The 12883-nt window shown below is 61.1% G+C and overlaps 1 protein-coding gene across 1 annotated transcript; it reads left to right on the top strand.

The window, feature by feature from the left end:
- Positions 1-419: 419 nt before the first annotated feature.
- IRX3 (iroquois homeobox 3) lies at positions 420-3300 on the top strand. Its single transcript, XM_087827510.1, is given in 6 exon segments — positions 420-976; positions 1157-1797; positions 1799-2048; positions 2050-2221; positions 2402-2468; positions 2875-3300. Coding segments are annotated over 6 exon segments (1452 nt in total). The 5' UTR covers positions 420-709; the 3' UTR covers positions 2930-3300.
- The last annotated feature ends 9583 nt before the right edge of the window (positions 3301-12883 follow it).

Here is a 12883-nt window from a genome sequence, read left to right as displayed (position 1 = left end):
AAGTATCCACAACTTTAGGCCGCCTTAGCCCAGGGCGCAGAGGCCGGGGTGGGGTGGGGACAGTGCTGTGTGAGTCGAGAGAGCGAGACAGATGTGAGAGAGAGAGGGAGAGAGAGAGAGAGAGGGAGAGAGAGAGGGAGAGAGAGGGAGAGAGAGAGAGAGGGAGAGAGGGAGAGAGGGAAAGGGGGAGAGAGGGAGAGGGGAACGGACAGCGGAGACGGAATCGTGAGAAAGAGAAAGAGAGCGTCCCAGCGCCCAGATGGGGTAGAGAACCCGAAGGAGCGGAAGCGATCCTGGGGGAAGAGGGACGCCGAGAGGGGAGGGGAGAGGAAGGGCGAGGAGGGGGAGTGAGAGCTAGAGGAGGGCGAAGGAAGCGAGGCGCGACACTGCCGGGGAAGAGGGCAGCGCGGAGCCGGGCGCGGGCAGAGGCGGCTCCGGCGCCGAGAGGAGGGAGCCGCGCGGGAGGAGGGGCTTGCGGGCCCGTGGAAATGTCAATCAGAGCCCGGAGCCCCGGGAACCGTCGCCAATCTGTTCGGACCTGACCTGGCTCCTCGCCGCCGCCGCCGCGGAGCCGATCGATAGGTGAACGCGGAGCGCAGCGCAGCGCAGCCCGGCCCAGCCCCCGATGCGCGCCGGAGCCCGCGGGCGGCGCTGAGCAGGGCGGCCCCGGGGGCCGGGCCCCCTCTCCGTCCGCGCCCCGCGGGCCACCATGTCCTTCCCCCAGCTCGGATACCAGTACATCCGCCCGATCTACCCACCCGAGCGCCCGGGGGCGGCCGGCGGCGGCGGCGGCGCTGGGGCCCGGGGCGGCCCGGGAGCCGGCGCCTCGGAGCTGGCCGCCTCGGGGTCCCTGTCCAACGTGCTCTCGTCCGTGTACGGGGCGCCCTACGCCGCCGCGGCTGCAGCGGCCGCCGCCGCCCAAGGCTACGGCGCCTTCCTGCCCTACGCGGCGGAGCTGCCCATCTTCCCGCAGCTGGTAAGCGCCCGGGGGGCGGGGGGGGCGGGGGCGCGGGGGGCTGCGGGGCTGGCGCTGGGGCGCCGGAGGAGGTGAGCGCGCGCGAGCGGCCGCGCGGGGCCGGGCGGGGGGGCGGCGGCGGCCGGGGCTGACCGCGCTCCTCTGCGCGTCGCGTCTCCCGCTCCTCCGCGGCGCGTTTAGGGCGCACAGTACGAGCTGAAGGACAGCCCCGGGGTGCAGCATCCGGCCGCGGCCGCCGCGTTCCCGCACCCGCACGCCGCCTTCTACCCCTACGGCCAGTACCAGTTCGGGGACCCGTCCCGTCCCAAGAACGCCACCCGGGAGAGCACGAGCACGCTCAAGGCCTGGCTGAACGAGCACCGCAAGAACCCCTACCCCACCAAGGGCGAGAAGATCATGCTGGCCATCATCACCAAGATGACCCTCACCCAGGTGTCCACCTGGTTCGCCAACGCGCGCCGGCGCCTCAAGAAGGAGAACAAGATGACGTGGGCGCCCCGCAGCCGCCCCGACGAGGAGGGCGCCGCGTACGGGAGCGAGCGCGAGGAGGAGGAGGAGGAGGAAGATGAGGAGGACGGCCGGCGCGCGCTGGGGCTGGGGGACGAGGGGCGCGCGGGCGACGACGAGGAGATCGACCTGGAGAACGTGGACGGCGCGCCGGGCCCCGAGCGCGCGCTGGCGGGGGCGCGCGGCGACGACGACCTCGGCCTGGGCCCCGCCTCGGACTCCAAGCTCAGCGACTCGGACGACGGCTCCGAGGGCTCGGAGGAGCGCCCGCTGCCCGCCCCGAGCCCGGCCCCGGGGCCGCCGCCCGCCGTGGCCCCCGCCGTCTCCGCCCTCGCCCCCCGCGGGCCCGGACCCCTGCGCCCCCGCGCCAGCGCCCGCCTCCGCCCTGCAGAAGCCCAAGATCTGGTCGCTGGCGGAGACGGCCACGAGCCCGGACAACCCGCGCCGCTCGCCCCCGGGCGCGGGGGGCTCTCCCCCCGGGGCGGCCGTCGCGCCCCCGGCCCTGCAGCTCTCCCCGGCCGCCGCCGCCGCGCACAGACTCGTCTCGGCGCCGCTGGGCAAGTTCCCCCGCTTGGACCAACCGGCCGTTCCCGGGCCCGCCGCCCGCCCCGCGCCCGCACCCGCTCTCCCTGCTCGGCTCGGCCCCTCCGCACCTGCTGGGACTTCCCGGGTCCACGGGCCACCCGGCCGCCGCCGCCGCCGCCTTCGCCCGGCCCGCGGAGCCCGAGGGCGGAGCAGGTGACCGCGAGCTCACGACGCGGGGAGCGGGGGGGGGGGGGGGCTCTGGACCTCGCGCCGGGGCCCGGGCGGGCGGGCGGGCCCCCAGAGCGCAGGGCCCGTCCCCTCGGCGCTGCCTCCCGCGGCCCCGGCGCCCGAGCGCAGCGCTCTAAAGGCCCCCTCTCCCCCGCTGCCCCTCAGATCGCTGTAGTGCCTTGGAAGCGGAGAGAAAGTTACTCAAGACGGCTTTCCAGCCGGTGCCCAGGCGGTAAGAGACCCGGACGGGGGCGGGGTGGGACCGGCTGGCGGGAGGAAAGCTGGGGACCGCGCTAAGGCGGGTTTTTGCCCCCCGGGGGACGCAGCTGGGACGCGCTTTTAAAAGGGCAAGAAACACACTCTCCCGCCGCCCCCAGGGCCCAGAGATGGCCTGGCGGCCCTGTTCAGGGCCAGCGCCCCGCGCGGCGCAGGGACGCGGCGGGGGGACCCGCGCACCCGGCCGGGCCAGTAGGCCCCTGGAGCCCCCAGCGTCGGCCCCGGGCACCCACCCATCCTTCAGCTAAACCGGAAGACCAGCACCTACTGCTGACTTTTACCCTGCCCCCCCCCGCCGCAGCCCCGGGCAGCGTGGGTGCCCCGACTCCCGCGTCCTTCGCTACCCCGCCTCTCTCTTCCAGGCCCCAGAACCACCTGGACGCCGCGCTGGTCCTGTCGGCTCTCTCCTCCTCTTAGTTCTTTAAAAAAAAAATTTTTTTTAATCGTTGTAATAATTGTAAAAAAATAATAATAATAATCTCTGTATAGTTACGACTTGTAAGCATGTCTGTGTATGAACACCTAAAAGAGAAAAGTCAACAAAAAAAGAAATAAAAGAGAAATAAAACCAGTCCCCCCGGGTCCTCCCCAAGTCGCTTCTGCACCCCACGTGAGCTGAGGTTGTGAGATTGGTTTGCGAGGCTGATTTTGGGGGGTGGCGTTTCCGTGAGAATAAGCGTGTCTGACTTGTTTGTAAATACAGAAAATGTACATATGTGTGAACCAAATTGTACAAGAAAGTATCTATTTTTGGCTAAATAAATGAGCTGTTGCCACTTTGACTATAACCGGCCTGTCTGCCCGCGGAGGGATCTGTCTGCTCTGTTCTGTCCCCCCACCCGCACCCGCACCCCACGCGAGTCCGAGGAGGCGCTGGGATCCGCGGGAAGGACCGACGCGTCTGGGCCGCGTGACGCGAGGACGGCGGAGGCGGAGGCGCCGAGGCGGCGGGTTCGGGGCGCGCTGAGGACGGGCAGCTGGAGCAGAACCTGGGGGACCCCGGGAGACAGGGCAGAGGAGACAGGTGGGCAACCAGGGCAGGTTCCCTACGAGGAGATGGGAGACTGGGCCCAACCGCCTGCCCACCGACACCCGCGGGGACCGGGGGCGTCCGCTGGTGACACGGCAGAGACTTGGGGGGCAGTCTGGACGCGGACGGGTTAGGTTGGCAGGTTCGCACCCTCCCGCGCCCCCGTTCTTTGACAGGCACGATGGAGGTTAGTTCAGTCTTAAGGGGCTGTGCAAGCTCAGCCTCGAGACCCCTTCCAGCCGCACTGCACCCCCAGGCTCCTTATAGAAGCAAGGGGGGGGGGGTAGAGGAGCGGGGAGCCTAGGGGTGCGCATCCTTTCCTCTAGGTGACTGTGCCCAGTCCGAATTGAGAGTTGGGGGCCCCGGGGCCTGGATGGCGTCTTGGCCCCCCAGTGGGCTTCCCCCAGGTGCCCTGGAGGGGCAGCCTTCGGAGGTCCGGGCGCGGGAGGTTCGGGCCGCAGCGCCGATCCCGCGGGGATCCCGGCCGCAGGCCGGACGGGCCGGGCGGCCTAGGGGAGGGAGCCGGGAAATTTGGGGCTGGAGCTCCCTCTACAGGACAAAAGGGCCGCTCGGCGCCGGCCACCGCGGCCTCTCCAGCCGGCCGGCCCCGCGCCCCCTGCGCCCCCTGCGCGCCCCCTCCTTCTCTTTCAGCCCCCAGCCTGGCCCAGCTTTCACCTGAAGTTGAAGGGAATTTTGGAAGCATGATGCGTTGGGGTACAGAGTGCGGGTACTGTTTTTTGCGTCTCTCTCCCCACATTTAATTAGTATATTTTAGGGTGGCCAGATGCCAGGTGTTTGCCCCGCATGGTGAGGCGTGTGGCGGTTCTCCAGGAGGTTTGGGAAAAGCTTGCTCACCCGAAGCCGGGGACACGCCTCACATTGTACACCTTGGAGGGTGGGCGGGAGCAGGAGGAGTCCAGCAAGGCCTGGTCTATGCGGGTGCAGCTGCCAGCGCCCACCTGGGAACCCCCACTCAGGCTCAGGCAGTGGGGGTTCCCTGGGGTGTGGCGTTCCCCAGGAGGGAGTGGGAAGGAGGGTCAACGTGTGGCCCTGCCGGGTCACAGAGGTCTGATGAAGCAGAGACAGGGTCACCAGGACACCAGGCAAAGCCGGTGGGAAGCTGGAGCTGGCTTTTCCCAGAGGCTGGAGACACCCCCCCCCCATGCTCCCAATGTTCCCCCACCTCTTCCTTAATTCTCCCCCAACCCCCACCCCGAAGTTTGGGTCCTTCCTGGTCAGAGGCAGAGGCAGGGACTGTGGTTCAGCTCTGACCCTAGGCACAGGCCCCCAGACCTGGAGCCAGCTTCCACTGTCTGCACCTTGAACCTGGGAGCCAGGCCTCAGAACCTGGGCAGAGGCCTCTGGTTGGCCAGAGTGGCTTTACCTGGACAACACCCCGGAGAGCTCCGGGCTGGTGCCTCCCGAGCTCCTGTGGCACAGACCTGGTACACCTGGCCCGCTTCGTGTGGAACTGAGCAGATGATTAATCCTCTGTGTCCTATTTCCCCTCTGAAGAGAGGCCCACCTGGACGGGTGTTTGTCCAAGCCTGTCTGGTGCTGGCATGTGGTAGGTGAGGGTACATTGCCCTCTTGCCCTCCTCTTGCAATTGTATTCCAGAATCTCAGACCCCACTCCTCCACCTCTACGCAGCACTCTGCCCCACCCCCTCCAGTCAGCTAAAAAAGTGAGGTGCAGGCATTGAGGCATCTCAGGACCCAGCTCAACCAGGAAAAAGGAAAGTACCCAGGCAGGGGTGCGACAGGGAGAGAGGCCATAGCAAAGCCAGGCAGCCTCCCCACTCCCCACGCTCAGGGCCCACCAAGCAGGGAGACTGCACCCTGCAGAGGGAGCTGGGTGTGGAGAGGCCGGCAGAGCCTGGAGAGGTCTGAGCACCTGTGCCCGGTCTCTCCACTGAAAACCCTGGGTTCGATTCCACCTTCAGCCCATCCCTTCCCAGGGATAGTGGTGCTTGGAGGAGACCCGCCCTGCCCACTGAAAGGGCAGCATGTTTGGGTGCCAGAGGAGAGCGGGGTAAACTTGAGAGCAGTTCCTGTGTTTGCATCTTTTCTATGGGATCGTAGGACACGTGGGCCCCTCACCCGGCCCCAAGCTGACCCCGATAAGATAGGGTTAACCGAAAGAAAAAAAGCCCCTCCTGGGCTCTTCAGCTTAGAAAGGGAAGAAGAGGCAGTGTCTTTGCTGAACTCTCATTCCACCCCCCTCTCCGAACCTCCTCCCTGAGCCCCCTGCTTATCTCTGCCCTCTCAGGGGTCCCAGGAACTGCTTCCATCCTTCATTGTCCAGCCTTAGCATTTAAACAGGAGAAAGGGAGCAGCGGAGAGAGGAGGCAAGAAAGGAAGCGAGAGAGAAGGGTGGGGGGGGAGAGAATATGGGAATCTCATCCTTGGTCCTGATTAAGCTTCAATTAGAAATAAAATGTGTCAATCACTCTGCCTGGAAGGGGTTCCTGCTGTCGGGGCTGGTTATGCAAAGCACTCCAAGGTGTGTGGGGATAATCAATTAGGTCAGAGGAAAGAGTGTATGTCACCGCTCCCCTCATTATCTGCATGGAGCTGGAGGTGGCGGTGCATCGCCAGGCCAGGGAATAAAATTATCTCCCTAAGTGACGGCCCACCTCTGGGACTGGCACACTCACGGTTTCCAATTGAATTTATTTTCTGTGGAATATGGGGAGGAGGGAGTGGGGTCCAGTCTAAAGGCTACATGGACAGGCTCGCAAAGGGAGGCCGCAGGAGACAACGGGATGCTCCAGCCCCTCGCCTGCGCCAGGTGAGGAGGGCAGGGCCCCACCTGCTGGGCTTGTGTTCTCCAGGTGCACAGTCAGTGCCAAAGAGTCCGCTGTCTTAGGCCAAAGCTCTGGAAGGTTAGAGAGAGGGACTGGATGCTTGGGTAGGAATTGGATGTCAGATGTCTTCAGTGGCCTGTTGGGAGATTCTGTCAGGAACTCGCTTTGGGCCTAATTATTTGTATCCTTCTAGAAATATCCTCTGTGTCCTATACTTCCTCTACCGCCATCAAATGAAAATGGGCGGTTAACAGCAGGTGTGCAAAATTGTGTCTGTGGTTAGAACTTTACCTCCGCCTTGAGTGGGGCCAAGTCTTGTCCTCTCTCTGGGACCCACTTTCACCATCTGCAACTTGGAGGGGATTGGATTAGATGAATTTATCCAAATTTTCTTACAGATCCAACGTTGTCTAGGATTAGGCATACATGAAAAAGTGTGGGTTCTAACGATAATTATGAGGGTGATGGGGACCCGTAACCTCCACAGGTATCACCTCCTGATCCTAAACTGGCTGCTGTCATCTAATCCAGCCGGTCAACCTGACCACATTAAAAACTTGGTCCATCTATCCTGTGACCAACGTAGCTTTGACACAGTCAGTGCTCCCCTGGGAACACTCCAGCCCCTCCAAGGCCAACCTGGTTGTCTGGATAGAAAAGCCCAGGAGGCATCTCTTCCTGAAGGTGGAGGGAGGGAGTGCTCAGCGCGAGAGACCCCGTAGAGGTCCCGAGAGTACTTCTCAGCTGGGCGATCTCCCCACTCCAGGACACATGGCAATGTCTGGGGACATTTTCGATGGTCATGACTGGTTAGGAGTGCTCCTGGTATGTAATGTGTAGAGAGCAGGGATGAAGGTCCTCCAAGGCACAGATCAGGCCTCCACACACAAAGAATTCTCCAGGCCAATGTCAACAGTGCTGAGGTTGAGAAACCTTGGAGTTGAGGGCGGGAAGAGGTGTCTGGGGCAATCACCAGAAGATCAGGTATTTTTCTCCCAGAAACCACAGCTCTGTGGAGAGAAACATTAAGAAACTTTTGGCCCTGGAAGGGGGAAGTAGGGGCGAGAGAGTGCAAACAGGAAACTATGCCAGCCTGGGAACGAGAGTGGGTTTCGACTCAGCCTGGTGCCTGAGAGCCAGCCGCTGGAGGTGGGACCATCCCAGGCCAGAGGGACAGAGCCAGCCCCAAAGAAGATGTGTTTCTGAAAAGTTGGGGCCCTTCTCGCTGGATATTTATATCAGGAGCAGGTTACGGGAAGGTTCTCACAGATGAAAGCTTAACTCGTGTGGTTTTGCCTCCTAATTATTGCCACCTCTTAACTGCTGCCAGCCCTTCTGTGCACATAAGTGCATCTATTTATTTACCTGCTTATGTTACCCTGGAGTGTGTGTGTGTGTGTGTGTGTGTCTGGGTGGTGTCAGGGAGCAGAAGGGAAACAAAGGTCTTACTCTGGGACCAGCAGCGGCTCTAGGACTGGAAGGCTGGGATTTCATAGCTTTTGTGCGGGTGGCGAGCCCTGCATTCTCTCACTGCACTAGGCCGCTAACAAGTGGGCCCACAGCCCTCCGGGCCTTTGGAGTGCACTCATCTGAGAGATTGCGCTTTTCTCAGCCGCTCAGATTTATTTTGCCAAAGTTACAGGGCAATTATGGAAATGCGCCCTTTGAAGCTGGGCTGATTTCTCTTTATTTTCTCCCCCCTGACAAAGCAGAGCCGCCCTGCCTCTTGTGGGCTTTTTTGGTCCCTCGCTCCCTCTCCCTTTCCTCTCTCTTTTTTTCTGATAATTATTAGACAGGGGGAGTTTCCAGGGGTAATTTGAAAAGATCTTTTAAACGGCGATGAAAATGTGTGTCAATTAAAATAATGTTACTCTTATTTTAATGGTACATATTTTTAATGGGATTTTGATGGCCAGGAGGGGAGCTGAGGATTAATGATAGCAAGAGACAGACACCTCTTGTCCAGACATGGGTCCGAGACATCCTGGCCAACCCTGAGGCCCAGAGTGGGTGAGGCCCAAAGCTGCAGCAGGAGAGCCACCTGGTCAGCTAGCAGACTGGCCCCCGCCACCTGGGGCTCCACGAACTGAGCAGAATGAGAGCCCTCGGTTCCCCCTGCCTCAGGGCTCACTGCTGGGGACTAAGAGGCCCAGACTCAAAAGAGCTGTGTTTCCTGGGCTTTGTACGTTATTTATCACCTTAGCATGGAATGTGGAGGCTCCATGCGAACCAACCCCACTCTTTCTCTCCTCCTGCCCCACTTTGCTTTGCGTGAAGCTGGGGTGTTGAAGAAAAGTGTCTGAAGCCAGATGGTGTCCACCTTGGGGCTGGGGAGGCTGGGAGGGGGGAGCTAGCCTGCTTAGTGTGTGTGGGGGGGCTCACTTTCTATTTTTTCGGATGGCTTTGAAGTTTCCTCTGTCCGTATTTTTGTTTGCTCCTAAATTCCTCCCTTCCTGTCTTTGGGGTATATCTGTGCATGAACACCCACAGGAAGCCTCACCACCTTAGGGGAGGCCACTCCAGCTCTCACTTCCTTTATGCCGTTTAACATAAAATAAAATAAGGTGAAGTTTAGTGAGTGCTTATCACTTGCTAGGCCCCATGCTCAGCACTTCCGTGCAGTTTATTTAATGTTCACTGCCTCCTTGGGGGAAGGCACAGATGAAGAACTTAAGGCTTAAAGGGGTGTGTGTGTGGGGGGGGGGTAAGAAAGTCCCCTGGTAACATGGAACAATCTCCATGGAGCAGAAAGAAATCCAGGCAGAGCATTCCTTGTGGACGCTACCATCTTCAGATGGGGAACATACATCTGTTTATACAAGAAGCTGGTAAGAGCGGCCAGAAAGAATATCTTTTGGTCTCTATCCCTTTGCTTCTTTTGAACCATGTGAATATATTAGCTCTTCAAAAAGCTCTTTTGTTTTTAAATAACTAAAATGTAAGAGAGAGACAGAGAGAGGGAGGGAGAGAGCATGCAACTTTTCTGGGCCTCATGTAGAACTGATAATGACTTATTTATTCATTCATTCGCTCTATGCACTGGACACCCACAGGTACTCATGCAGCACCCACAGGTGCTGGACCTTAGGTGTCGTGGCCCAGAGGGCGGGCCCCACAGTCAGACTGCTTGGTTCAAATTCCAGCTGCATGGCTCCCCGACCTTACTGACTGCACCTCCCTGAGCTTTGCTTCCTCGTAAAGCAGAAAGAATAGTTCTAACTGCCTCACAGACTGCTGAGGGAATTAAATGAGTTAATTGATGCTTAGAACAGTGCATCATGCGTGATGATTTGCTTTGTGCATAATAATTACCTAATAAATTACAAATATTATTTTTATTAAGTATCACAACATCCCTAGGAATAGGCATCATTGTCCCCACTTTATTTATATTTAAGCCCAAGCTCAGCCACTCGCTGAACACGGCCGATAAAGGGTAGGGCCAGCTCTGGGACCCAGGCCTTTGGGCCTCCGGTGCCCAAGCAGGGTTCACCCGCACTAGAGTCTGCCCCTGGCTTGTGCGTAGGGATTTGGGGTGGGGCGCTCTGCAGCTGTGGCTCCGATGCGTACCCACCCCGCCCATCTACCTGGTGCACTTGGACCTGACCCTGTCATGGACGGGCTGGGACCCCACGGAGCCCCAGCACAGCAGCTCCCGCTGGGAAGGACAGTGCAATGCAAGGCCATGTGAGGGGCCGTGTCAGAGGGTCACCCGTGAATCGGTTACCTTCCCGTTTATTTTTTAAGCAGTACAGGACAGGAGGGGGATCTCCACGCTCTCCTTCCATCCCTTCTCCTCGCCCGTCCTGGTCTCAGGAGAGTCACACGCCGACACTTTGTGGACGAGGCCGTCTGTCCGGGGAAGAAAGGCCTGTCCTGCCTCTGGATCTCTGCTGCTCAGCAGGCGGCCCCTGGGCCAGCATCAGCCCTCAGGCCCCTCCCCATGCGCTGAACCGGAGCCTTTCCCAGGGCTCCCGGGGTGCTGTGTGCGCATCGCAGGGGATGGTAGGCGCTGCTCTAGACACACCTCAGTGACACAGTGGCCCTTCCGGAATGGAGACGGGATGGTGCCTGGGCCCGGCCCTCCATGGGCTCTGCGGGATGGAGAGTGCCGGGGGCAGAGGGGGGCGGGCGTGACAAAGGACAGGGTGAGAGAAGTCAAGGGAGAAGCTGCCAAGTGCCAACCTGCGGCTGCTTCTGCCACCAGCCTGAGGCTGATTTCCCGGGCTGAAGACACCTTTTGCCCTTCCCTCCACCGTGAAGCATGTTCCAGGGCGGCTGCAGCCCTGGGTTTCTCATGGCCACAGCCTGTGCCCCGCTGCCCGGCCTGATGGCCGAGAGCACAGGGACACAGGTAGTTAGGAGATGTAGGACTTTACTAACAAGTGGCTTCGTACAGCACACCTCACGGCTCATCCCCCTGCGCTCAGGGGCATCGCGTCAAGGGAAGGGAGGAGGGGAGAGAGGAAGAGAGAGAGGGGAAAAGGCAGAGCAAGGGAGGGGGGGAGAGGCCGCCGGCGAGGGAGGCTGGGGAGAGGCCGCCGGCGAGGGAGGCCGGGGAGAGGCCGCCGGGGAGGGAGGCCGGGGAGAGGCCGGCCGGGGGAGGGAGGCCGGGGAGAGGCCGGCCGGGGGAGGGAGGCCGGGGAGAGGCCGCCGGGGAGGGAGGCCGGGGAGAGGCCGCCGGGGAGGGAGGCCGGGGAGAGGCCGCCGGGGAGGGAGGCCGGGGAGAGGCCGCCGGGGAGGGAGGCCGGGGAGAGGCCGGCCGGGGGAGGGAGGCCGGGGAGAGGCCGGCCGGGGGAGGGAGGCCGGGGAGAGGCCGCCGGGGAGGGAGGCCGGGGAGAGGCCGCCGGGGAGGGAGGCCGGGGAGAGGCCGGCCGGGGGAGGGAGGCCGGGGAGAGGCCGCCGGGGAGAGGCCGGCCGGGGAGGGAGGCCGGGGAGGGAGGCCGGGGAGAGGCGGCCGGGGAGGGAGGCCAGCCGGGGAGGGAGGCCGGGGAGAGGCGGCCGGGGAGGGAGGCCGGCCGGGGAGGGAGGCCGGGGAGAGGCGGCCGGGGAGGGAGGCCGGCCGGGGAGGGAGGCCGGGGAGAGGCGGCCGGGGAGGGAGGCCGGCCGGGGAGGGAGGCCGGGGAGAGGCCGGCCGGGGAGGGAGGCCGGGGAGAGGTGGCCGGGGAGAGGCCGGCCGGGGAGGGAGGCCGGGGAGAGGCCGGCCAGGGAAGGGAGGGGGGGAGAGGCCGGCCGGGGAGGGAGGCCGGCCGGGGAGGGAGGCCGGGGAGAGGCCGGCCGGGGAGGGAGGCCGGGGAGAGGTGGCCGGGGAGAGGCCGGCCGGGGAGGGAGGCCGGGGAGAGGCCGGCCAGGGAAGGGAGGGGGGGAGAGGCCGGCCGGGGAGGGAGGCCGGGGAGAGGCCGGCCGGGGAGGGAGGCCGGGGAGAGGCGGCCGGGGAGGGAGGCCGGGGAGAGGCGGCCGGGGAGGGAGGCCGGGGAGAGGCCGGCCGGCGTGACCGGACAGAACAGGTGGGCGGTGGAGAGCGGGGAACAGCCAGGGCCAGGACTGCCCTGTTCGCCTATTTCCATTCATTCCTTCAGCGCTCTTTGTCACTCAGGAGACACGTGTGAACCAAGTCCCTGCCCTTCTGATCTTTCTGTCTACTGGGAACACATAATTTAATAATAATAATAATAATAATAATAAAACGCTCTGAAAAATAAGCACAAGACACTGTAAGCATGTATAAGGAAGAGGGGCCTCCCCTAGTTTGGGGGGTGGGGAGGGTGGGCACAGACACTGACGTGCATTTGTGTGTCTGGGGACACAATGGGGGAGACACAGAAGCTCTGGATCTGTGCTCTGGAGGCCTTGGAACATGGCTGGTCCTAATTAAGAGACGCCGTAAGCCCTGCACACTCTGGAACTCAGAGACTGGGTGCATTAAAAGGAAAATGAATGTAAAGTATTGCAATGATTTTATGTTTGTTCCATGTTGAAATGATAGTATTTTGGACCCATTGGGGTAAATAAAATGCATGATTAAAATTGATTTCACCTGTATTTTTATACTTTTTTTTTTTAAAAAGCAGTTACTAGAAATTTTTAAATGGCATAAATATGGCTCACACTGAATTTCTAATGGAAGGATGAGTCTGAACTGGGAGGCTCCTGGGGACCCACGTTTTGCTTGAAGTCAGTACAAATCCAGAGCTTGACTTTTCTCTCCTCACTCTATCTTCCCCTTTTACACTCAAACCTGAGCGGGAGGTTGTCCCCTTTGGGCTGGGGGTTGTCGTAGGTAGTGCTGGGTGCATCCCAGGGCCTCATATTAGCAAGAGCTCAATTAGTATTCACCGAATGTATTGCTCCTTTGGAATTCAGCAATAAAATTGGGCTTTTCCTAAAATATACATTTTAGATTGTTGGGAAAAGCACTTGCAAATATTTTATGAAATGAGAATTATTAAATATTTTAATTTCATAAAAACATTTTAATAATTTTCAAATAGAATAACTTTAAAGATAATTATACAGTGTAATCATTATAAAGAG

This window comes from Miniopterus natalensis, chromosome 18 (genome assembly GCF_054644295.1).
Source record: "Miniopterus natalensis isolate mMinNat1 chromosome 18, mMinNat1.hap1, whole genome shotgun sequence".
Classification (NCBI taxonomy): Eukaryota; Metazoa; Chordata; class Mammalia; order Chiroptera; family Miniopteridae; genus Miniopterus; species Miniopterus natalensis.
This window is presented reverse-complemented; position numbering and strand designations above follow the sequence as displayed.